The sequence below is a fragment of the Teleopsis dalmanni genome, chromosome 2 (genome assembly GCF_002237135.1).
Source record: "Teleopsis dalmanni isolate 2A chromosome 2, ASM223713v2, whole genome shotgun sequence".
In the NCBI taxonomy this organism is placed as follows: Eukaryota; Metazoa; Arthropoda; class Insecta; order Diptera; family Diopsidae; genus Teleopsis; species Teleopsis dalmanni.
Window position 1 is genome coordinate 149,609,565 of NC_051847.1, and position 27,351 is coordinate 149,636,915.

General features: G+C 29.6%; 1 protein-coding gene across 2 annotated transcripts; it reads right to left on the reverse strand.

Annotated features, from left to right (window-relative positions):
- LOC119678387 lies at nucleotides 1-27,351 on the reverse strand. Of its 2 annotated transcripts, none has more exons than XM_038090189.1 (14): nucleotides 27,215-27,351; nucleotides 2,362-2,575; nucleotides 2,189-2,278; nucleotides 2,047-2,127; nucleotides 1,910-1,987; nucleotides 1,769-1,852; nucleotides 1,635-1,718; nucleotides 1,496-1,579; nucleotides 1,355-1,438; nucleotides 1,195-1,287; nucleotides 1,036-1,131; nucleotides 889-978; nucleotides 583-834; nucleotides 1-510 (listed from the first exon to the last, which is right to left on the reverse strand). In XM_038090189.1, exons 2-14 carry the CDS (start codon nucleotides 2,508-2,510, stop codon nucleotides 51-53), a joined length of 1,725 nt encoding a protein of 574 aa, XP_037946117.1. In that variant the 5' UTR covers nucleotides 2,511-2,575; nucleotides 27,215-27,351; the 3' UTR covers nucleotides 1-50. The 2 variants fall into 2 exon arrangements, with proteins under 2 accessions (XP_037946117.1, XP_037946116.1); XM_038090188.1 differs by having other exon boundaries at nucleotides 1,343-1,438.

The following is a 27,351-nucleotide window of genomic DNA, read 5'->3' on the forward strand; positions in this document are numbered from 1 at the left end:
ATAAATTTTATACTGAAAAATATGTAACTTCAACATTTCTAATTTTATGCTTAAGTCTTCCACTCGTTCGGATTAATATAGGTTTGAGAAAGCGAACCACGTAATGAGTCTAACCCACGATTTAACGGGACGGGTTTTGGTTTGTCCTTAGCTTTAGTGATCCATTTATTCCAAGCTTCGTTAGCTTGCTCACGTCTCATTTCTTCCTGGGCTTTTTTTAACTCCAATTCGGCTTTTTGCATTTGTTTTTTTTCTACTGCCAATTGCATTTTAGTGTACTCCCATTCCATAACTTTCAGGTTCGATTCAGTTTTTTTAATCGTCAGTTTACTGGTTTGGGTCTTCTCTAACACTAATTTCCGTTTAGCAATTTCTGCTGCCTTTTCAATCCTTTTGCGTTCTTCCCATTGCTGCACTTTAACATGTGATTCTACTTTACGCAATTCTTCTTTTTCACGTTTCTTCGCATCTGCTTTCAGCTTCAATTTTATTTCTTTCTCCTTTTGGGTTCTACAAAATATAATTTGTTATTTTATACTTAATGTACTCTATAATATATATATATGCATCAAAAATATATACTTTTTCGCTTTTAACCAATTCTGAAACGCTTCTTCTGCGTTAATTCTATGTATTGTAAAAGTTGCACCAAACTTAGCTGATGTACTTTGTCCATCAGTTGATCTAAGATCTAGAGACGGAATATCAAGGCTGTCCAGATCTTGTGTTTCTGTACGACCTGTTTCCTTACTATCGCTCCTGCTTGTTGGGTATACACTTGTCACAGAGCCATCGTTAGTAATGCTTTTGACGTGCGCAATAAAATCAAATGTTCTACCAAATAGAGTTAAATTTCGAACCAAATTATTCCAATATTTTTATACATACTTATTATCGGATTGCTCAGGTGTATGTAGTAAACCGGGAAGAGTATCAGGATTCGATACCTTAGCGTTACTTTCGATTAAATCAAGTGTTCTAATAAAAGATGTGTTCAAAATTTGTTTCTGATTTCATTTTAAAAATTGTATGTACCTTGTTCCAGATAGTTTATTGCCATAGTGTGGACTGGAAACAACTTCAGATGCTGCTGTTAAGGATGCCCTACCACATGCAATTAAATGAGGGGATCTAATGAATATTACAGTAAAACTTTGTTTATTTGTACAATTTTATCTAAATGGTGTTAAATACTTTATGTCAGATTGTAACTTAGCGGAACGCGCACTGCTCAAACTTTTCGAATTTGAACCAATATCAGTATCCCTTGTAATTGCATCAGTTGATCTAAAAAATTTATAATAAAGATGTTTTGTGTTTCTTTTATATAATTTAGAAATACTTCTGGCTGTACTTATTTCTAAGCCGACGAACGTAAGTTGTTGGCATTTTTCCAAATGTTGGTTCATTAGTAGGCGGTGATGTTAAGTGAGGTGATCTATATGAAATTAGTGTAGAAATTATTTCTGTTGTTAGTGTAATCTGTTATACAGACTTTATGTCTGGCTGTGCTTTAGTATTACTCGTTCTAGAAGGACTTTCTAGCATTGAATTCATATTTCCTATAGAATTAAGTAATCTACAAAAATTATCTATGAAAGTTTGTTTGATGTAGTCTAATTTACTATACGGACTTTTGATCGGATTGTGATGTCGTGCACACTGAAGAGGATGGACTTATTGGTGTTGGTATAACGCTCCGATTAATGGTACGTGATCTACAAAATGTTGATATAAGAACTTTTCTTTCATTTAGTATTATACAAACTTAATGCCGGGATTCATAATAGTATCAGGTGGGGTTGGAGGAGTAAGCGCCATTGGATCAATGTAGTCCTCAATGTTGCGTGATCTATTAAAAACTTTAATGAAATTCATCTTTGAAATCAGTTTAAGGTATTATACGAACATTATGGTAGATTTAATTTTTGTATTATATAATCTCGGTGGTTTTCTTGGCGATAAATCCTTTGTTTTCTCAAATGATCTAGAAAGAGTTGCTATGAATATTTTTTTCTGATTAAATGTGATATTTTTTTTACAAACTTTATGCGTGATTTCATTGTAATGTGAAGCGGACGACTGGAAAGACCTCGAGATTTAGGTGGAATGAATTCATTGCGTGATCTATTGAATATGATAATGTATTGAATTTAGTCTTTAATTTATGTTAAAGTTTTGTACATACTTTATGTTTTGTTGAGCCTTAGCATCAACTGTGGTTGAAGATGTAGTCGATTTATACCCATCATTATCTTGTGAAAAAAAATCGGACAACCTTAAAAATATTTTTATATAAGTTTATCTCTTTTTTTTTAAATAAGTATTTTAATATTAGTACAACAGCTGTATAATACTTACTCTTCACCGAGTCTTGTTCCAACATACAGTGGATCGGCATAAGTCCTCGGAATTGAGTTAATATATGTCGTAGAATCAAACTCATGTATATCATACTTTCTCTCCATTTCATTTTCTTCCTCGTCAACCTTTGTTCTATAGAATGCCATTTTTAAATGAACTGAATTTGTGCAAATCAATATCCAAGACAAAATTTTTCTTCAAATTGAATTTTCTGACAAAATTATTTAATATTAAGAAAATTTTAATACATAAAGAAGTCAAAGCTTAGTTGTTTAAATGACTGCTTTCAAAATTGAATATTTTGATTTGAGATATGTGAAGAAAAATGCTTATATAAATAACTCATGTACTTCTACACTCATTATTTTCGTACTTTTTGGTAATTTTTCCAAAATTATTTGTAAATCCTATCACATTTGCAATTCTACTATTGCTATTCCAAACTTTCGCGATCATTAACAATGTGATCTCTCGTTGCAGACAAGAACATCCAAGAAAAAGTCTATATTCTAACAAATAGCCAGGAGGCCGTGGAAGCTATTTTAATGATTCTTATCTTTTCCAAGGTAGGTCTAGAATATATATGAATTATTTACTAATAAATTATCAGTTCCAACATATTATTTGGTTGAGTTCGCGGTTATGGGAATATCTTCGCATTAATTCCTGTGGCTGTCAGTCACATATGACGATTTGACTTATGATTAGTTTTTGCAGTCAGATCGAGGGCAAGTTGACTTGAGCATTTTATTACTAACATTTGTGGTAAATTGATAGAATTAAGATAGAAGTAAACGAATTATATTTCAAAACCCTGGACGACAGGGGTCGACTTTATCAAAACTTGTGTATATCGTAGGTACTGTTCACCAAAGCATGAAAAAGAGACTGTATATTATCTGATATAGCAAAGAGTTTGTGTTATAATTTTATCAAATTACGAAATCATCTTTTTCAACAACTGCATAACCATTACCTTTAAAAATCTTTAAGGTACCAAATTTAAATAAAAATAAAACCAGAATGATTTAACTTATATACAAAAGGAGGATCTATGTTACTCTCTGGCAATAAGAGATGGATTGCATGTATTAATTTTACGTTTGATAAATTCAGAAATACGTACTACTTTAAATGACTATAGTCCTTTAACGTCCACCGGAGACGTGGTCTACTTCTAGGCCTTCTTTCTTTAACTATCGTTGCAAATATCTTTTTCGCTGAATCATATTGATCTATTCTCACGACATGACCAAGCCTGTGAGGTGGCTAGATGTGCAAATTCAGAAATAAACAAACCAATTATTCAAGGGGCTAACAGAATTTAGAAATACTTTCAACGAGTCTTATGTTTTTGGGCCAAAGTTATTTTCGGGTCTCATTTCTTAAAGATGACCACAAAAATTATGTTTTCTTAACGAAGCATAACGAAATTAAAATTTATTCGGTTTTTTAATTCTTAATAAAAGATTTAGAGTGAGATTTTAAAGGAAGCCAATCAATATAACATTTCAGTTCCTCCATGAGCCCAATTAACACTTTCGAACCTTTTAGGTGTTATTTTCTCGTTACCAACTGATTCTTAAATTTGTTTGCCGGGATCACACTGTGAGATCCAATGCTGTTTAAGAACTTCTAAACTTTCTTCTCATGAGCTCTCCAAGATTAGTAAAGATCGGCTTACCAAATGTAGTTGCTCTATATCTCTAAGGAGATATATCTCTTTGATTACATTCGTTTAAGTAACAATTGGAATGACGTTCTATTCTGACCATCGAATCCACAGTATTATACAGAAAACTATAATAAAAGCTTATGTTTTAGGAAAATCCCTTCTATTTCTGTTTATAAGCGATATTAGACTTACATATTGCACGATTTCTTCATAACCAATCCTCTATTAAGAGTGTTTCAAATGTTATTTTTATTTTTCTATTTTATTTTTTCCAAGCAATTATTATTTTTATTCCAAACATATAAGTCAAGAACGACTTTGGATCAGTCGGCTAATAAACGCTGACTCTAAGTTTCAAATTTGTCAGGGTACGAGTTCAACCCTTGGTACTTGCTAGTCCGGTCTCAAAAAATTATTTAAAAATAATTAAATACAAGAAATAATTCCAAGACATTTTATGATGGGTATTTGGCAATACTCGAAGAAGCTGTTTGATCAGCCAAAAATTCAATTAATTAAAATGCACTACTTAAGTTCAGTACTTTTCGAAATATTTCTTTTGTTTATTATTTTACTATATTAAAATTTTCATGTTGAAGTCGGTGTTCATATTTAAATTGTGTCAATGAGGCAGAATAAACAAATTTCTATGTGTCACATCATAATTATAATAACAGTAAAATAAACAAAATGAGGTCCTTTAAATGTACAATAAGTAAAAAATCATTTACTCTATATGCATTTACTCTATTGATGTTTCTTGTATGTTATAAAATTTTTAGGTAAAAACATATTTTCAATTTTTTTTTAATTTTTACCTATAATGACTTCATATGCAACATATTCTGGGAGTACATAACAAAGTAAGTAAATGTACGTAAAGCTATTAAAAAATCAAAACTATTAATAATCAAGTGCAGCCAACTAAGGTAAAAACATGTCAACTGATAAGGAATACTCCAACGTTCATTAGAAAAGTCCTTACTCATCTCTACTTGCAATTATGCTACGTAAAAAGGAAGCAACAAAAGTTGTCACACGTAGAAGATTTGCATAGTTTGACCTTTTACTGTATTATGTAGGACAAGTGCACTAAGTTCAAAACTTTGTCTTTTTTTTCCATTGAAGTCCTCAAAGTATGAACAAAAAACAACATCCTCTGTAATATGTTGGGGAAATTAAATGCACTTTTTTGCCCTCATAAACACAAACCAGTCCGATGGAAAGGAAGCATAGCTTCCTTTAAAACGAGAGTAACGATGACTTTCAACAACTCACAGAGCTGAAACTTATCTAACGCATACTAAGTAGTGGAAAATGATGTGTCGAGTATGTAAGACATATAGTTGAGCTGGGAGGTGAGTATATGTTTAGAGAAAATATCAGGTCGAGCTTACATGCATGCATGCATGCTATCCAAACATAAAGAAACTGCGTGTGTTCGGGGGTGAAAGTTTGAAAAATGATGCCAAAATTGTATGCACAACTCAGCTTTTTGAAGTAATAATCTTTGTTGGCTCTGAAAGAATATGGAGCATTATGCTGCATGCCAGTGCATCAAAAGTTGCAATTCAACTACGTGGCAATGGCAGTGGATCGTCTACATCCATCCGCACTGCACTTTGTCTTCAGTCTTCAGTCTTCAGTTGGTAATGGCCATAATGGCAACTAATGCTTATTGCTGCAGCGTTTCAGAAAGGGAAAAAACTTCTTACATCACAGTTGGTTGTTGAATTCATTTGTCTTTTTCACATACTCAAGACAGGTGAGTCCGAAAATATAAAATGTAATTCGTAATGTGAATTCGCATTGCGTAAAATCTTACTTCAGATATTTCACTTTACGAGCGCAGCATAAGAAGCACGTCAAATGCAATCATTTATTTTAAACTGACTTGCAGCTAAATTGCAAAAGTAATAATATGCAGTTTACATATATTTAAAATGAAACATTATTAAGTAATGTGTACTGAAATTTATGAAATAAATCAAAACTTTTTCCACTGACCCAGTAGCATATATATCACAGTATTTTCTTTTAAATAAAATATTTCAAAAATAAAGTTTATATAACTAAGACGATATATATTCAATTTTTTTTTTTGTATGAAATTTAAAAAAAATTGCTTTTTTGATGATGAATTTAATTTAATTTTATATAATATAATTCTAGTGATATTTACGATTGGTAAATCTGGGACAGCTTTTACAAACGAGATTTACTTTTAGTACAATTTACATTTTTGATCCAAATGTATAACCCTTCAAGATCAATTTATACACTCTAAATATTTGCTAATACTAGATTCACTTGAGATTTTTGTTCGTAATTTTAGCTATCAATTGTTATATAAATTTGGTTTTGGTGGCAAACATTCGCCTATAGATCAAGTACACCGCATTGTCGATGAAATTGAAAGGACTATTGCAAGTAAAAAAGTGTGTACTGTTGTATTCTTCGATGTCGCAGAGGCTTTCGACAAATTCTGGCACATAGGTCCTCTGAATAAACTAGAAACATGTTTGCCGTCATCATATTTTGCGATTTTGAAGTCTTCATTACCTCGAGGTTTTTTTATGTGAAACACAAAAACATTTCTTCAAATTTATCTGCGATAAAAGCAGGTGTACCTCACAGGAGTTTACTCCGTCCACTATTATACCTGCTTTACACAATGGACTTGCCAGATGATACCGCTATTTTGACGATTGCTGACTCCGTTGAAGAATCAGTAGCGAAATTACAAGCAGCTACACATTCGTTAGACAATTGGACAAAAAGATGGCGTATCAAACTGAATTCTGCTAAATCGGTTCATGTGGACTTTACAAATAAAAAAATGCAGTACTTTCCTAATTCGATTCTATGTACTCAGATACCATATGCCAACACTGCAAAAAATCTTGGCATAACGTTGGACGCAAAACTTCGATGGAAGGAACACATAAAAAAGTAACGAGAGGAGATTGATATGAAGTTCAGAAAAATGGAATGGCTGATTGCACCAAAATCCACACTATCTATGCAAAACAAGATTCTGCTATACAATGAAATTTTAAAACCTGTATCGTCGTATGGCCCTGAACTATGGGGGAGCGCTAGCCAAAGTAACGTCGAAATAATCCAACGTTTCCAGAACAAGGTTCTGTGGAACATTTTAAAAGCGCCATGGTACATTAGAGACAGCGATATACACCGCGATCTGAAATTGTCCACAGTCGCTGAAGAAATAAGAAAGAAAGCTACAAGTCACAAACTGAGGTTGCAGCAACATGTTAACACAGAAGCTGTTAACATCATAACCTCGCATGGACAACTAAGACGACTAAAACGGCGAAATGTCGATGACATGGCATTGAATTAGAATGTAAAGTAATTTGTGTAGAAAATTGCTTATTTATGTTTGTATAGTATTGATCAGATTCAAGCTACTCGTTGTTTATAATATAAATTTTTTTTATGTGGAAAATTAAATTAAGAAAAAAGAAAATTGATTATAAGAAACTATATTTTTATTTTGAATTAAACTGTTTAATGTAAAAATTTATGAAAGTACAGATTAAAAAAGTGAAGTAGAGAAAAAAAAAATAAAAAAATTATTTAAAAATTAACGTAAGAAAATCGTAGTTCTAAACAAAGAGGGAATCCAAAAAAATTAAGATATGAAAATAGATAGACACTCGAACACGGAAGTAAGAGTAAGAATATTTTCCGACCCAGATTCGCGATTTGACAACTTTTCTGTTAGCAATGATATGAGAATAAATGCTAGTTACATCAATTTAATAATTTTTGGTTTTTCGTCGTCAGTTTATATATACATATGTGTATATAAATATATATTTATATATATAAATAGAGAGAGAAAGAGAGAGAGATAGAGAGAGAGCATGAGAGAGATGTGTGGCCCCCTATGACCCACTTACAAATATGAATATAATCAAATAGTTCATTAAATGACAACAAGATGAATCTTGGGCAGAACCGAGAAATTTTTGGACTAGATGCAGTATTAATGCATATAGACATTCTGAATACCTGAAATTGTTATAAACTAGGGGAAACTGTTGGGAAACAATGTAAAGAAATCTGTAACTAACACCGGACTGTAACAGATTAGAATGTTGATCACAAAGTGATAGCGATTTTGTGTCCATTAATTCGTTTAGTATTCGCAAAGGTGATTCAGATTAACTGTGTTTCAATTCACAATAGATTTATTCAGGTCTTAGTGCTTTCTGGTTTTAAATAAAAAAACTTTGCTTAAAGTATTATTTTGTATACAAAAATGAACTAAATTGCAAAGTAGTAGTCATCGGGATAATTTAATTTATGTTATGCAGATTACTATTTATAATCTGTAGATTATAGGTAATATATTAAATAATTTTCTGTTTATAGTTTATAATATTACATATTGAGTGAAATCTTTGTAATCAGTTTTTCATCTTAAGTGCTCGTACTAAGCACTTTTGTTGCATGCAATCAATAATCATACTTTATTTTCAGTTTGTTTCTGTATTTCGGCTCAACTATTATAGTTTCTATCTCAATAAAGGTGCTTTTGTTTTATTGGGTGCATTAAGTCAGTGCTGATGTTGAAGTGTGTTCAGTTGAGTTAAACTTACGTTCAAGTATTTATTTTTCTGATTATGAGGGTTGTGCTCAGTTTTCTTTATATTTATATACATTATTGATAAGCAATATTTGCTCAATATAATAAAATAAATTGAAAATAAAACAGAAATCAGAGAAGAGAAAATAGAAAATAAATAAAATGATTGCGTGTCATAAGCAGCTTTCATTTCTTTTATTTTCTTCCAAAATAACATGTGTTTACAGTACGAAACTTTTATTTGGCACCTCCAGCTAAGATGACAACTTAAGTAGCTGTGTGATTCCCTTATAATAAGTTCGTACGCCTTCCTAATAGATTTTGCTTATATTTTCATGTTTGCTATTGGAATTTTTGTATCTTAGGTATTTTATTTTATTTTAGTACAGAAATAAAATTCGGTTCAGCTAGCAAAAACAATGACAATAACCAAGTTAATGGCTTTTGATATCTGATTTGTACTTGAGTACATTTTGTCCCTTAGCACCTTTACGCATCCATGATTCTAAGTAGTACGAAAGTATTTTCGACAACAAAACATCGAGAGTAGGAATGCTTTAAGATTTGTTTGTTTGTTTATTTGTTTAATTTTTTTCAGGTCCTATAAGGATAATCGCAAAAGACATAGCGAAATGTATATACAATATTCTATTTTATCGAGATTTCTTATTAAACTGATTAAACTTATTATTAGTAATAAAAGCCCAAAGTCTGTTGTGTAATTGAGCATATTTACCATAAGCTTTAAAAGTAATATGTGAAGGATACTTGTATTTATGGCTGGATTTAATATTGTTTTAACGCATTAGTTGGACTTAATGAAAGGACATCAATTTTTTTTGGTGACTGTATTCATTGGGAACATATATTAAAAATTTATCAAATAGAAATTAAATGTTCATGACGAAAATGGTTTTTTGTTAAATTTTCTAAATATTTTATTTCTTTTATGTCAATTAAAAAAAAATTCCAATTTTTTTTAAAACTTTTTCATCAGTTAAATTTTATGCATTTTTTGGCAATAAATTGCAAATTTTCCACTTTCCTGTGTTTATGGCTTTTTGGGGTAATTTCAGTTGACAAGTTTGTTTAACCTTTTAACTCACGAAGTGGTCAATAGTGACCCTTGTTAATATAAGAATATTTCTGCAATACTTACGGAATAGTAATATTTCTATACTGTACGATATGCTATATAGTTTTATTTTTTTGTGCGGAGAGAAGGTTTATAGGTGCCTAACGCATCGTCACTAAGTCGTCACAATAGTGGAAATGCCCGATTTGCAGCGACTAAAAATAATCCCCTCAAGTACCAGACCGTTTCTATCCTGGAACTTTATCAGGAATACTTCAGGATAAGAACCCTGTATTGGTTATCCATTAAAAAATTTGCCTTATTCTGCGTCAAGGCGTCGCATGCGCTTATTTGTTTTTCTTTTCTTTTAACCATTTAAGATCATATCATATCTAGATCTATATCATATTTGAGTTTTCTTCAGATAGCATCAGCATGGTTGTGATATCTTCGACGTTTATTTCACTGACTATTGTTTTAAATGACGTTCTTTGGTCTTTCCATCTGTTGCATTTGATGGTGATGTGTTTAGCATCTCCATATATGCATTGACTATGCTATATAGAATAGCATTAATAACACTTATTTGAAAGCCAAATTAAAATAATTAATTTAAAATATACACAACTCATTTATGAGCTGGGCTTTGGATACGTCATAGTGCTGATCAAACTTATAACTTTATTCTTCTTTTTTTGAAGTTAAAACACATTGAAAAGTATACTCTAGAAAGAATTTATGTATTTTTTGAAATATTGTAACTGAAGAGAAACAAATAAGCTCAAATATTTCAAAAATTCAAATCACGCAAATTTGTAAACAACAGTACTAAATCCAGATTGAAAAATTTTCAAAACTTTTATCAATAATAATTGAGAATTACAAGTGATTAAAAGTATTCTACTCAGGATGCAATATTTTGCAAATAATGTCAGTGTCATTTTATGACCTCATAATGACTTGCAGAAAATAGTGCTGTTAGTGCTTATTCTTAACAAGACTGTCCCCTCTTTAAGAGAATAAATAAATTGAGTCGACATAAATTGATCTTTTTTTATAATTGTCATGTGCTCACTTAACACTAAGTAAACTTTACTGTCATATGGAATATATTATATATGTATATATATATGGAATATATACATAAGAATTATAAAAAGTGATTCATTTGTACCGACTCAAGTTATCTTTATCAGCATGCATAGAAGGGTTAAATGCATTCTGTCATGGCATTCATATGGACTTTTGGGAGGCAGTGACTATGCTCCATAGTTCATTTCTTAAATTAACACCAAATTGGCATAAGCACTCAACAGGATGCTGTCAATGCTGCAACACGCATAAATTCTGCTATTTGTTTTGGTATTTGTTTCGAATGAATGAATTTTATATATGCAAGTTAAGCACCCTGTATGATATTTATTGCCAACAATGACCTACACTTACCCAACATGTCCAGAACACGCAACGAGCAATAATTTCAATTTTTACCAACACGAGTAGCTGCAATAAAATAATGCAAACGCCAACACCAACACTAAATCACAAAACACGAAAATTCACTTAAAAATATAAACTAAAAAAAAGTAAAATAAATAAAAAAATATTGTATTTGCAACTTAAATATAAATGCAGATACATAGATGCAGATACGACTTTATATGCTATGTGGCCATATGCATAAGTTCGCCTAGCAAGCGGTTTTGTGTGAAAGGGTGGCACTGTCGAGTGTTTTTTTTCCGAAAAAAGAAAAAAAAGTTCATGAAGGAAAAATAAATACAAAATAGTGCTGTGCCAAAATAAAAGACGAAAAACTGAAAATCCCATATCCACTTAAGTCACCCAACAAGAGCGCATTTTCCCACTATGAAAACTCGACAACAAAAACGCTTTTTTTGTAAATCAGAAAAAACCTCCAAACACTAAATGAACTTGCAACAATTGCAGGTTGTCTGCACTGAATGTCAGAGAGGAAATAAATTTTCAATTTCGCTATTCGCTACAGAATATTTATATTGTTTATAAAAGGACAAAAAAATCTATAAAACAAGATATTCGTTTTTGTGAAATATGATCTTTATAATACTGTGGGTGTCCTTTTTGTTTTTTCGCTGGCACATATTTTATTTGCAGGCTGCTTCAAAATCGGCTGAAAATCGCCTGAAATTTAAATAAATTTGTAATTTCCAAAGAGTCACTCAGACATTTTTAAATTATCATCAAAACTTCAGACGTTAATTGCACTTCAGAAGAAACTGATTAGTTGGAATAGTTTCTGACAGTTTTTAATATAAACATAACTGAAATAATGATTTGGAAAGCAATTTGAAAGGAAATTTTAGCAATGTGTTACGCATAAAAAACTAACTCAAAACTTCAAGATCTAACATATATATCATTTTTCCGAAAGCTTACTTCGAACCAAAATTGTATGCAAATTTGCAGGTCTAGTCAGATTAAGATAGATCTTAGAAGAATAACTAAGTAGGTTAATTTATCTCTAAGTAGGTATCTCTAAAATTATCTCAAAATTCCATAAGACACAAGATCTGTATATGATTTTTCAGGAAACTCACGGAGTTTATTTCTCATTACATCAAACTAAATTTCTATGCAAATTTGGAGGTCTAGTCATATTAAGATTAATCTAGTCAGATTAAGCCTTAACACTGAGTAGGTGTCTCTAAAACTGACTCAAAACTCCATATTTCCTATTATCTCAAACCAAATTTCTATGCAAATAGATCTTAACTGAATAACTTTTACAAAAGTGGTTTAGAAAAAGTTAATGATTATAGAGACTTTATATCTATGTAGGTAGTTATAAACAAATGCTTTTGTGCTAGTTTAACAAAATATTTATCTATGAAAATACCGATGTCTGGTCAGATTAAGGTATTCAATTATAAAAGCCTGCGAATTGTCAATCGTTTAAGTTTGCCTAAATGTACATCCTAAAAGAACAACATTTTGTAACTGTGGCGTAAAAAAGGTTTTATGGTTTAAAAGAAAAGATTTAATAGAGTTTTTATGTTACTTGTACAGAAAAAGTTATCTGTACAAGTAAGCAGGTCTGGTCAGATAAAGATATTAAAGTATGAAAGTCTTTGTATTAAGAAACGTTTAAGAAACCTTATTTTCAAATCTAAAAATAAAATTAAGTTTTATGAAATTTGATTTAAAAAGTTTCAATGTTAATTTTTTCTTGCCGAAAGTAACGCGTCTTTATAACGAAAAGAAACTATTTTTAAAAGTTTCTTTAATATCATATCAAATCATAATTTTATATATCACATCATAATGGTGCTTTATGGTACTTGTACAAATGAGTGTGCTCTGATTTAAAAAATGAAACTGCAAATAATTTTTATATACATTAGTATTTTTAGTATTTTAGTATAGTTCGGTGACAGTTTCTAATTGACTTATCAATTCTTAGCAAAAAGTAATCGAATTAAACGGTTAAAAAGAGCCCAAATCTGTTTTTACACAAAATGACAAATGACAATACAAGCATTGCTCTTCTGGAAGTTCTCTTCGAGACTTATGATAAATATGCTCTAGAAATTGTATAACTACTGCAAAAATGTAGTAGTGTTTTGTTGAATCCACAGAATATCTCACAAACAGTGAATCATCCAAACCATTTTGCAGACGGAATCTCAATTGTGGAATTAGTCGATTGACAACAAAGGTTCTGGTAGAAAAATTGAATACAGTAAAATAAATATAGAGTTTCGCGCGTTCTTGATGCAAAATTCTAATTAACTGCCAATCTAAATAGTTAGTTTGTCGTTATAAATAAGATAACGCATCTCTAATCAGTAGAACATAGATAAGGATGATGACAAGTTATTTTACGCATCACAGTAGTCACAGGAAGAGGAATCTGTCTATTGAATGTAGATTTATTCTCTAAGCATTTATTCTCTAATCTATATCAGCAAAAAAATATTGTTCTAGGTGCTCCTATATTTAGTGCTCCTATATTACCATTTTTGAGGCATTTTGACAGTAATTTGAAAGAAGAGAATAGAAACTAATGGCTAATATGTTAGAACGGAGCACTACGATCATGATAGATCTTTTGTGGTAATATCCAACCAAACATTTATTCTCTGATCTGTGTCAGGATAAAAAATATTGTTGCAGGTGCTTCTATATTTATCTAAACAAATGCGTAGTTGAGACATTTTAACCCTAATTTTAAAGACGGGAATACAAACTACTAGCTAATAGAACGGAGCACTACGATCATGATAAATCTTTTGTGCTAATAACCAACCCTAACTGATGGGAAATAAAAAATTAGCGCATATTGATAACTACCGACTGTCACTATATAAAAGAGGGGAACTGAGCGTCTTCTGCTGAGCCATGGTCGGTTGGTAGTACAAAGGCTCTGCCATACCTAAAATTGAGAACCGTTACATATCAATATCTACTTCTATTTTATTATTTTTAAATTAGACATTATATTTGTATTAGTATTACAAATAAATACTAGTGGAATGAAATAATAATGAATACTAGACGTTACTATTAGTTATTGTGTTATTTTACTTAATTTTTTATTTATAAATTTAAGAATATTCTGCAATTATTAATTATTAAAATAATTAAAACTTACAATGAAGTATAAATTCGTTTTTACATCAATTATCCATAGTTAATAAATCCATTTAAACAGCCTCTGCAGATTTAGAAAGTTCTTGCCTTTATCTGCTCCGGCAATTGCTTATGCACTCAAAGTTTCACTTATCTCAGAACAAATGAATTTTATGCAAATTTTTTTTAAATTTATTTTTTAATTTATCACCGTCTGCTTGAAATAATTTTATTAACTTTAAACAACTTCTTCCACACTGTGAGATATAGGTTTTTTTTTATTTCACTTTTTAATTTCGTTAGTATCTGTTACACTGTGATTCCCTTGCTTTTATACGTACTCGTATCTGCACATATTTTATTATTATCCTTTAGAAATAAATTTACTTTGCGCAAATTACAAAAATTGCTCTTATTTTACTTATTTTTCATATAAAACTTACCTTAAGTATTTCCACAAATAAAGTTTGCCATGCCCGTACTTTATTTTCTCAACATTTCTGTTACTCTGCTATAATTCCTTTTATATCTTTTATTCCTTTTATGTTGTCGTTGTTGTCGTTGTAGTCGTTGTAGTCGTAGTAGTCGTCTTGTTCCTTTTCGATTTTTTCCTGTTCATTCGGCAGCAAAAGTGCAAAACTTTGTCCAGATCTAATCAAAAATTCACTTAAAAAGTTTGCGCTCACAATAGTTTTCCATTTGTTGCCGTTTGAGCTGGCTTTTCCGAGTTTTCGGTTTAAATATTGTTTCGGTTTGGGTTGGCAACACTGTGTGCCGTTGACATTTTGTTGCAATACCATTGCACTTTTACACGGCCACGCGTAATGAAATGGCTGTTTGTCACCCACGTTTTCATTTCATTGTTTATGGGCGTTGGACGTTGTTCGTCCGACGTTAGACGTCAGACGTGGAACGTTGGAAGGTGGACGGTGAATGTTGGACGTAATGTACAAAACGACGACAATTTTTAGAGAATCATTTTGGTGCTGAGAAGTTTCACTTCTTCGAAAACTATGCTAGACCTGAAAAACGCTAGCTAGAAGTGGCGTTTTTTTTTCTCTTAAAAAGTAAATAAACTGTTGTTACAAAGTATTTTGTCAGCATTTGGAAATTGCTCGACTAGTTTTCTGCGAAATTTGATGGACAAATTTAAGTATGAAACTACAATGGAAATGTAACCCGAAAACTATTTCTATGTAGTTACACTGAAGATTCTCGTGTTGAATTTGAACATTTGTTGCTGCAAGTCAGGCTATAATAAATGAATTTCGGGAACTTTACATCTACGGTTGATGGTTTCATATTCAAGCAAAAACTTTGTTAATTTGTTGGTATAACTGAGAAATTTGTTAAGACTTTCAATTTGGCTGGAAAACTTTACACTACGCGTAAAATATTAATGCAATACCAGAATAATGATATTTTTCAATTTAACTCAATTTACTAACAAAAAAAAGCTCTTTCCCATCATTTAGATGATAATTAAATTATTATTATAACTAAAAGGAATTCAATTTATTATTAATATTAAATAATAAGCTATGAATGCACCCCGATCTAAAATATCTATTATACGCCTAAAGGCCCAAATCGAAACATAGGTCTTTATTAAACCTATTTGATTTGGGACTAAGATTTCGCTTTCAAGGTAGTCAAGTCTACATCTCGCCGTCGCTGGGCAGTTGCATAGAACATATTCTGACAAAATATGTTTCTTCTTTTCCTGACATAGTCGATAGGAATTCATAAAAAAGATTATTTATAATTTTAAAATTTCTTGTTTTAATCGCCAATTATTCATTAATCGCCAGTTATTCAATCAAAATTTTAATTATTAATAAATTTAATAACTTTTAATTTCATTCAAAATAGCCGAGTGTTTTGAAAAGGAGTTAACATGATTTCTTAGTATTAAGTTTTTTGCTGCAAAAGTTTTAATAAGTTTAGCTTAGAGTTAAGTAATTTGAAGATTCTGTTAAAAAATTGATTATAATAGAAAAAAATCGTTCTTTGCGCTATAACCCTAAGTAACTGCAAGACTAAACATCTGGTTTGTCCTTATAACTAAGAAAAAGCATCTCTCATCAGTTGAATAGAAACAAAGCTGATGACGAAGATTAGTCTATCTGAAGAGAGACAGAATATCGGTTCTACTTAGAACTACCATCGGTTACTTTTGTTCGATGATTATGTTGACAATCATATCAAAATCAAGAGACTAAAGGTCACTAAAAACTATGTTAAAGAAAGTCCCTTATATGTTCTTAATATATCACCACTATTAAATTATGCACGCCAATTTTTGGTTGAATGAATTTTTATTCTATTCAGTTACATTAATTTTTTTCGATCAGTTACTTTTTGTGTTTCCTGTAGCAAAACACCGGATATTTTTATATTCCTTATATATATTTCTTATATATATACTTTATATATAAGTTGTTTCTTGTCATCCACATCCTTAAAAATAAGTATATTATTATAATTATTAAGCCTTGTGCGACATCATATTATTCTGCACTGCCTCTATACTGAGCATAGGTTATCTACAAGTAATTTCCATTGCCTTTCTTGCAACGGGACGTGTGCAGTTCACTGATGTAGTCGTAGTTGCTTCTGTTGGACCCTGCGTAATTATTAATTTTGTTTAGCGTGGACCTTCTCCAAGTCATTTTCGGACGATCTATTCATCTGTTGCCTTGTGAATTATATCGAAGTACCGCAGTTGCGATGTCATTTCTCAATGTGCGTAGTATGTGTCCTATCCAGCTAAATTTGAGTCTTCGATTTGTATAAATATTTATACATAAAGTTCAAAATCAAATTTATTTGATGAATTTAATATTTTGTTCTTGTGAAAAAATGTATAAAAATCTGACAAAATATTTAATGTCTTTTGTTAATAAATGAAAGGTTTAAACCCCGATGAGTTTGAAGCATAAATTGAGAAATTTTATCTTTTTTTTTATTATTATGGGTTATAGCGATTTTTTTTCGTTATTTATGCTTAAAGTTAGATTATACTATTATAATATTATATATTATTATTATTAATATTACTATTAAAAAATATTAGTTTAATTTTTAAATTTAATTATTTTTACTGAGAGCTATTCTTCTTATGACGACAAAGAAGCAATTTTTTAAAAGTTTGAAGGATTCGAATAGCAGAGAAAAGACAAGAACAAAAATTTACGTAATTTATTGAAATTTGGCTGATCATACAATGCTGTTTCAAGTATTGCCAATTATCCGCATCATCAGTGATCTTAGGAAATATTCGAATTTCTTTTTAATTAGTTTTTAGTTGGTATGTAATTTGTTTCGATTGTAAGTGCCAGGCTTAGAACTCGTTCCAGGTTTAGAACTCGAGCCCGTTAAATTTTTGTTCTTGTCTGTTTTTGCTATTCGAATCCTTCTTATATTATTTTAATATAAAACAATTCTTTTCTGACAAATTACTACTAGTGTTTGAGTTCTAATAGTTTAATAATAAAGACACTAGTTATCATATTATTTTCTAACAAATTCAAAAAAAATTATTTTGATTGCCTCAAATATATTCAAACACCATAGCAGTATTTTCCTTTAGAATTTTATTTAGAACCTAAAAAAACGCAATTTTTCTTTCAATTCAATTGATTTCATATGACCGCATCAATGTCATGAAAATGAGCAATTTAATAGCCTCATTAAATATTTATTTATAAGCAGACAGTCCCAATATTTACCCCACACCCTGCCCATACTACTCAAGGTGTTATTTATTCTCTTTGACTTAATGCAGATGATTTTAATAATTCCAAAGATTAAAGCAATTTTTCTAATTGTTTGCATTTATGCGTTTATGTTTTATTTATTCGATTCAACTGATATTATTTGTCCCTAACATGCGACCCATGAAACCAACCCATATTTGTCAAATAATGAATTAAAAAACCGAGGCATACGACAAAAAAAAAATGGAGGAAAAAAACAGCACCAGTATGAGAGTATCTGCAGTTCGCCACTTATTTTCACCTAAAAAATAATATTTTTATTTGCCCAGACAGATTTAGTTTGTTTTATGGATGCAAGTGACACCATATGAATTTGTAGCTCATTGTTTCTTGTTTTTCGTATCGTGTGTTGTTTTTCTTCGGGAATACTTTTGATTTGTGTCTGTTTTAAATTACACCGAACGAGGATTGTCTTTGTTGTTTTAACGGCTTATGTGAAACATATTTGGGAAAGTCTACATGCTTCCTGCGAACATAATTTTTATTTGGCTTGTGCACGACACTCACATTTCACAATTCGCAGGATAGTGAAAAGTCAATGCACCCTTAATACTCTATTTGACATTTCAAAATTAAAAAAGCTGGAAAAAAATTGCAACATTTGTGGCATGAAATTGTCCTTGCTTGCTTTTTTATCCAATGTTTTATTTGACATTATGGCAGGATTCTAAAATGTTGTGTATTCTGTATTACTCCATATTGCAGCGAACAGCAATAAATTCTCTTTTAAATTAGATTTATTTATACAATTGATTGATTTTAAGCACAATCCTTCTTTTCAAATGAAATATAAACATATTCTATTTGCATTGAATTTATTTCCTATTTTGTCCTTAGGGTCAGTGGATGCATTCGATACATAAAATCTATTCAAAATTTTTGCACTGAACTCAATGTAAATCAGTTTTTTTACTTAAGTGCTATTTTTGTTTTTAAACTCATTATTGACACATGCCTATCAATATGTCAATCATTATGTCAATACTTTTCCAAATACTTACTCATTATTAAAATAGCAATAAAAAAAAAATTCGTAAATCTATTCAAATTTCTCGGTGTAGCTTACTTCATCGCAATTTGAAGTTTATTATCAATAATTGAATTTATTTTTTTGTTAATGAAGCCTCGCATGCTGTATATAACAAATAATAGGTCTGTTGACTAATTGTATTGTTTAGAAGCATAAATTTGAATTTATTTAATTAAATTTATTAAATTTTAAAAGCAACTCACTAAAAGATTTCTTTTTTTCAAATGCATAAGACAACCAAAATAACGAATATTAAATAAAACGAATTTATAGAAAAGCAAAATTCTGTCATGGATTATTCTATATATAATCTTATTGTATATATAAAATATATTCTATATTTTCTCATATCATTGCCAATGATTTAACAGATACTGAAAGGAAAAAAACGAAAAGAAATCTGCAAAAAATAATGCAGATACATGACAAAAACACTGAGAAACACTCGAAATTTTTTAAAATGGTTCAAAGAAAATAATGTGTGTTCCATCAAAATCATGATTCTATAGGGCCTACAAAAAGCAACACACATAGTTAGAAGCAAGAAACAAACACAGTCAAGTTACGATATTAATTTTAGTGGATCATGAGAGTACAAATGTCCAATTTACAAGTCCGTTAACCAATAAGTTGAACAAATTTATTACTCTGTCTCTTATTACTTGAAAATTTGCCAAATCCAGACTATCACATCACAGTTACTAGTATAGATTTTAAATTTTTGACCTACTGGTAAAAAATATAGACCAATGATTCACAACTCAAAACGAGCTTCAGAACAGACAAAAAATCAAATCATTCCTAGTAAAGATTACTTAGAAATCAAAACCTGAATAATCAAAGGAAAGCGCTTCCCGATGATGACGTAGAAGAATTTTCACGAGGTAACTGATATAATTTTTGCTCGACTACGTGTATAAATAAAGATGTAAGCCTTTCGCAAGGTTAAAACGAAAATAGACTCCAAAAGTGTGAAACTCCACGTTAAAGACATTGGGTATACGATAATATATTAATACTCACTACCAATTGGAATACTATTTAGAGTCTTGACCAAATATGATTTGTACTTCATGTAAATTTTCGTTAAATACATTATACAGAAAGCGCTCTCTTTTTATCTGCTTTACTAAATCCCATATACATACGTTTCAATATCATTTTCAATATCAATACCACTGGCTATTATGTTTGTATATATCCGTACGGTTGCACTGATATGTCATTTTTTTTCTAAATGCATTTTAATAATTTATTAAATTCATTTTTAATGTCCCTTTTAACTAAATCAACTATATTCTTGATACAAACTATTGTTTTCAATAGAGCGGTATTTCGAGCAGTAGTAATAATTTATAATTTATTTTGGCAATATATTACTAGCAAATATATATTAATGAAATACATATATGAGTATACATATATGTACATAAATAGAGAGATAACCAGAAGCCTGGCAATAAATTGTCATTTTCTCTCATAATAAAATTGAGCATATCCGACGATAATCGATCGTTTGGAATAAAGATCATAATACCACATTTTAAAGAGTATCCAATATTACACATGGTATAAGCTTGAAGTCAGGAAGAAAAAAATAAGATGATATTCTCTCATCTCGAAGATTTAAAGATTATTGCAGAGACTTCTACTTAGGTGAGATGCCTCTGTGTAGTTAAAAGGATATGTATATACATAGCTATATATAGAGTGAAAATCACAATTATTATTTTATTATTATATATCATATATTATTTTATGTACATTCATTTTTTATATATACACACATGATGAAATATGCCACGCTATTCTGGAATTAGCATTACCAACAAATCTTTTAAAGAACTATGACACTTAACTTTAACAATCTATGTTTCTGATGGAATACGGTCATCAAATATATATACATATACATATATACATATATATACATTTGTTATATATATAACATTTTCTCTCCTTAAACTCGGGTGTGAAACAACCACAAAGAATAAAAAGTTGAATTAGTGTACAGTTTTTAAATATCTTTTAAGTTTAAGTCCTTATAATAATAGTTTATAATAAGTTTTGTATTCATCTTCTTTATGAGTTTCGCTTTCATCCTTCAAAACTGTTTACAATAAATAAATGGTATATCGCTTATTGATTAATTTAAAAAAAAAAGGGGTTTTAAATTATACAAAACAGCAAAATTGCCGAAACTAATTATTATCAATTAGTGTCACTTTTGGCCAATAACTTAACTTGGCATTAATGTCTTAGAGAAATGGCAATATTTTGCGGCTAGGGAAGGCACTAAAACGGCAACATTTTCGAGCTTCATTTGCGAGTATAATGAATGAACTACAAGGAGTTGGGAATGTGCACAAAAAGGCTTTTCAAAATTAACAAATTTGTCGCTTTTATTGAGAAGAGCATTGAAGGTTTGAGCAAATGGTATTAGGCATTTAGTCCACTTTAAGAATGGCACAAAACTTTGTGACAGTCGAACGCGTAACTTTTTAATGATGAAAAATGATTGATTTGGAGCAGCGTTCATTACAACTGATCAACTCGTAAAATTAGGGAATGATTAATGAATTTTTCGATTCTTTGTACTCGTATCATTGAAACAACACTGGCACAAATACAATGCAATCACTCTGAGCTCAAAAGATATGCTTTCATAGATATTATACGCCGCCTTTTCCATTATTTTGTGGATTTGGTTAAAGTAGCAAGTGCTCATGGAAACATGCAAATAAATCCCTTTGACGTTTCGGATAATGTATAACAATACGCAATTCGAGAACAGGAACAGGAAAATTCGATTTTGCAAATCCGTGAACCTGTCACAGTTTCATTAGAGCTGCTTTGTCTGTACCGCATTTGACGTTTGCGGCGGTTATACTTCAAATTGCTACAGTTCCTTCGTGCCACTATGCTTACCCTGCTTACTTTAGCCTTATACCAATATATGATTTTTTGTCTTTTTATTATTTGTGAATTTGTTTTTTTAAGCAAATCAGGCAGCTTCTTTGTACAGCAAAATTCATAAATTGGGTTAAATCCTTGGAGATTCACCAAGGCAGCGCGTACAATTGCCTGTTTAAATTGCAGGTTAGCACCCCAAAAATTTAAACTTCTAAGCGGTTAAAATGTAATCATTGCATACATTGCCAGGGTTTGTAGAATTGGTGGAATTGGTGGAATTGGCAGAGGGGTGCGTACCAATATTGGATTGTATGCTCTCCCAACACAGAAGTTGGTGTCGTTAAACAAAAGTTAAATTATGAAAATAATAAAATGAAAAATGTGATTTTCACTCTTTGTGTACTGCTCACAGGGAAAAGGGGTTGTTATTTTATTAGATCTAAGGGGTGACTCTTGATTTTCTATCACTATAATGAAATGTTATAAAAATACTTTCTAGAGCAAACATTTATGTGAAACAATAAGGAAGGTATGCAATCCTTGTTGATAAGTTGCAGAAGCTAAAATGCTATCAAATAAACGCACATAAAAGTGTCTGTCTCGAAATTACACAAAAATGTAGCTGTTGCATATATGAGAAATAATAATAATAAAAAGAAAATTTTTATTTAAATAATTATTGTTTAGATAAAATTTTTACACATACAAATTAACATACATTATTTCATAACTGTAATTTAATTTAAATTTTTATGTCCACAGGGAAGAATCTATAAATAGAAACTAAGGTTATAATAATTTCTATAAAATGATGTAGGTGTTTTTTAGATCATGCAAAATATTTTGAGTTGCAGCAAAATATATCTGCAACTATAACTAATCTACAACTTTCTTTATTTTTCTCAAATCATTATTTAAATAAAATATAATACTTATAGTATTATAATATTTATACTATATTTAAAATACTTATTATTATTATTATATTATTTTAAAGTGGATTTTCACGTCTATATGACAGTAGTGACTATTTTTACTTATTAGAAATAGAGAGAGATGTTGAAAAGTAGTGAACTACATTGAATTTTTGGCTGACCATACAGCTGTTAGGAATATTGTCAAATTTCTGTCATTAGTGGTCTTTAAATTATTTCTTATATTTAATTATTTGTAAATAATTTTTTGAAACTGTAGGTATTAAGAGTTGAACTCGTGCCCTGCCAAATTTGAAACACAAAGTCAGTGTTTATTAGTCAACTGACCCAAAGCCGTACTTGACTTGTATGTTCGAAAATTTTATTAAATAAAATTATATGAAAAGGAATTTATATTGGAAAGGTACGAATAGTAACGAAGAAACAATAACAAAAATGTTGATTAATTGAAAATTTGGCTGATCATACAACGCTATTTCGAGTATTGCCAAATACTCATCATCACTGGTTTTAGGAAATATTTGAATTTTTTTTAATTAGTTTAATAGTTAAATCAGCAACGATGACTATCGTCTTTTTCTACAAGTTGCCAAGGCTGCACTGACTTTTAATGCTCAAGTTCTAAGTTTTTTATCACAAGAACGAGCTCATAAACAATAGCTTTAATTAAATACAAAAGTCCAACGAAATAAAAGTTACTTTTGTGGTTGCCTATTTATTATTTCAAAGCTATACTTTTGCAGAAATATTTTTTTTTCATTTATCTAAAAATCTAGTTTATAGTATTCATATTTCATGTATTCCAGTTCTATATTATAAAAGTTAAAATCTTTAAAGCTTACAAAGTTCTCTGATTCTTAATATAGCTAATCGAAAATGTAAAAAAAGTATTTTCAAAAACAGATATAAAGACTATAAATATTTAAATTTGGTTTTCGAAGATTCAATTTTAAACAACACTTCCGTCAATATTCCTTAAAGGCTTATAATTAATTAGTTGTCAAATACTACCTGTTTCCTTTTTGATGCCGCCAATACGAGTTTTACTTGCCACCAGCCGCAAACCAACCGGCACCAACCACTTCTCACTTTCTAAGCGCCCAGTTTATTAACGGAAAACAATCTTGATTAATGGCGGCAAACACACTTCCCAACGGAAATTAATCATATGAACAAATAATTGAATAAAATTTTCAAAATTCACAATGAAGCTCATTAACTGAACGTACCCGTTTGTGTGTACGTAGTACGTACCACGTACATATCTACTATAAAACTCAGGGGAGTTTCCTTGTCTAATATGTGTACTACATAGCTATCCACACACCCCTGTAGTTCCACACCTATTCATCCCAGTTTCATTGTGTTTGTTTGCATACGTTTATTTGTATAAACTCTCATCACTTAAAAATATTAATATCCTTTTATTATGTTTAAGGCGAATGCCAATGCCAGTTAAATTTGCTTAGAGACATTTAATTGAGAGTAAAATGCTTTTGATGTTTTGAAAAATATTATTTAAATAGCACAAAATAGTTTGTTTAATTAAGCTTAATTATCCTTTGATAAATGGTTTGTAATATAAATAGAAAATTTTATTTATATAGCACTTTTTCATGTGGGTCTGGAATCGGAGTAGCTTAAATTTAAGTCCACTTAATTTGTTAATCCATTAATCGTAAAGAGATTTTTGAAGGAAGATTCTATTAAGTGTTGTTGAAAGGAATTTATGGATATGAGATAGCATAATATAAGTAAGTACATATGCTGTTATTATATATTAAAACAATGTTTGCCCAGTTCGGTACCTTGCTAAATGCACAAAGGAACTACAACTGTGTTATATTTTTTGTCTATAATATATGAAGCAGTGCTGACAATTAATTTGCTTATGTTTGTATACAGATTTTTATAAAATAAAATCATGAAAAACTCAGGTCACTTCCTGAAATAATAACTAAATTGAATGTTACTTAAAGTTGTTCATCATCGCGATATGTAGCTTGCGAGCTGACGACCTCCTTATAGATTTCCTTATTATAAATTATTTGGTAATTTTTAGCATATAGTATTCCATAACAGTAACATATATTGAAACTAATAAACAATAATAAATCTCAAATACAGTTATTAGGTTAAAGTCCTTTTCAATCACAATTTTTTTGTATTTAGAACTATTTACTCCACAACAACTCCCAACATGGTGTTTCCAATATAATAAAAATATTAATGAGCGGATTTTCAATGCTGGTATTATCATATTCTGGAAGAAATAACCTTAGGGATAAGTATCATAAGTATCATATTATTTATCTCATTATTTCCCTAGAATACTGCAGTTTTATGTCATTACACATGAGCACATGAGTGAATTATAAATGAAATATATTGAAACCATTTAGAAAAAATAGAAATATGGCAAACTCATTGATACATCAAAATCATTCAACCGAAAATCCATAATGAAACTGATAAGTTCTCTTCAAATCATATAATTTGTAGTGATTAAGTATATCAAAACTTTAAGAATCCATAAATATCTCATAAAACTAATAAGAACTAAATCAGAAAATCATAGCTTGGCAGAATCTCTGACCTAGAAAAATTTCCTCTGCAATTAGACCCATCATATAAAAACTAACCTAACAATAACTCAAGTATAACAATTTATATGATAAATTGAGTTTTTATCATATAACCATTATCCCAAACCTATTATAGATTAATTATAGTTACGAGTATATACAATTATAATAATTTAAAAAAAAAAAAACAAAATTGGTGAAGAATAATAATAAATTCATATACTTTTTAGAAAAACTAGATTTACGGATATAGATTTCTAGTACTTCGATTGCGGAAACATAGATACAATATGATTTTTATATTTATATTCTTATTCTGTGTCAGATATTATGCTTCAAAAAGACTCTTATTTATTCAACATGACATCCAGAACAGTTCCAAACACCGTTAATGATATATATATACTATCAATATCAATATTAATTATACAAAAATTTCTAGGTTCATACAATAAATTTTCCATTTGAACTGCAATTCATTAGATTATCCTTTTTGTGGCTTATAAATTTTGCAGTATAGTAATTGTGACCAAAACATTTTAACATCTAATAGCCCAATTTGAATAAAATAGAATGTTAGTACGGATTGCACATCCTTAATTTGAATTTTAATTATTTTTTTATCCATGTGAATTCTTATCTAACTAACGTTTTACAGTTAAAATTATTTAAAATTTATAAATTTATTAATACACAAAGAAATATTTAATTTTTGCCTTTATCTATTCAACTCTTTTAAATAAATTTTTCTTATGACGGAATTTTAGTGGGTCAACATATTTGTCTAAGTGTTTTTTGTAGAAATCTGTTGAGATTTCCATTGAGACTACTAGAGTGTCGGTAAGTGCAAATGTTAACAACCCCTTTAAAGCCTATGGCAAAGTAAGACATTTCTTATAAAACGTTTCAAAACACCACCTTTATATTAGTTATAATTTATTTTACTTAAAAACTGTATTTGTAATCTTGTCATATTCCGTTTTAATATCTTAAATAAGATATCAATATTGAATGGAAAAAAAATATTCTTGAACTTTTTTATTCTACTTAAATGTTAAATAAAAAAGTAAAATATTCCTGTAAACTTGTGGTGCTCTGTGCTTTTCCCTTGTGTCAAAATTTTTTATGTAACTATCTTTTGTCCTTTCTATGCAGAATTCTTAATAAATTTATTTTTATATTGCTTTGTAAATATTTAATAAAGAAAATTTAAATTTTTAATATAGTATGCCAGAAGAAGGACTCTGTTTTTGGATAGGAAATAAATTATTTCTCATAAAATTGTATTATTTAAATATAATTAAAACAAAATTATTCAGTTACTAATCTCTAGAACACTACATAATTAAAATGATATGAAATATTTGTAAAAATGAAATAAAAAATTTATTCAATTTCATATTAAAACTATTGCTTTAAGTAAAATATAACAAGAAGTATTATATGCTTATCGATAATTTTGGTATTCTTCGAATAGTTCAAATATTCAGATAGGCATACCTTCTTTATGACTAAACATTCTATGCAAAAACTATTATTCTAATATTAAGAATCAATTTATCAGGGATGAGCTTTATGTAAACAGCTATTATTAATGTAGTATTAATAGGGCAACACACATATATACGTACATACCTTTTAATTTCGTCCATTAAAATAAGTTCATGCCTTTGTTTTTAAAAGTGTTCAATAAAAATACTGAAGTCTCTGAACCGAAAAATTCAATTCCATGGGTTTCATTTAAAAAAACTAATAAAAATAAAAAAAGTAAA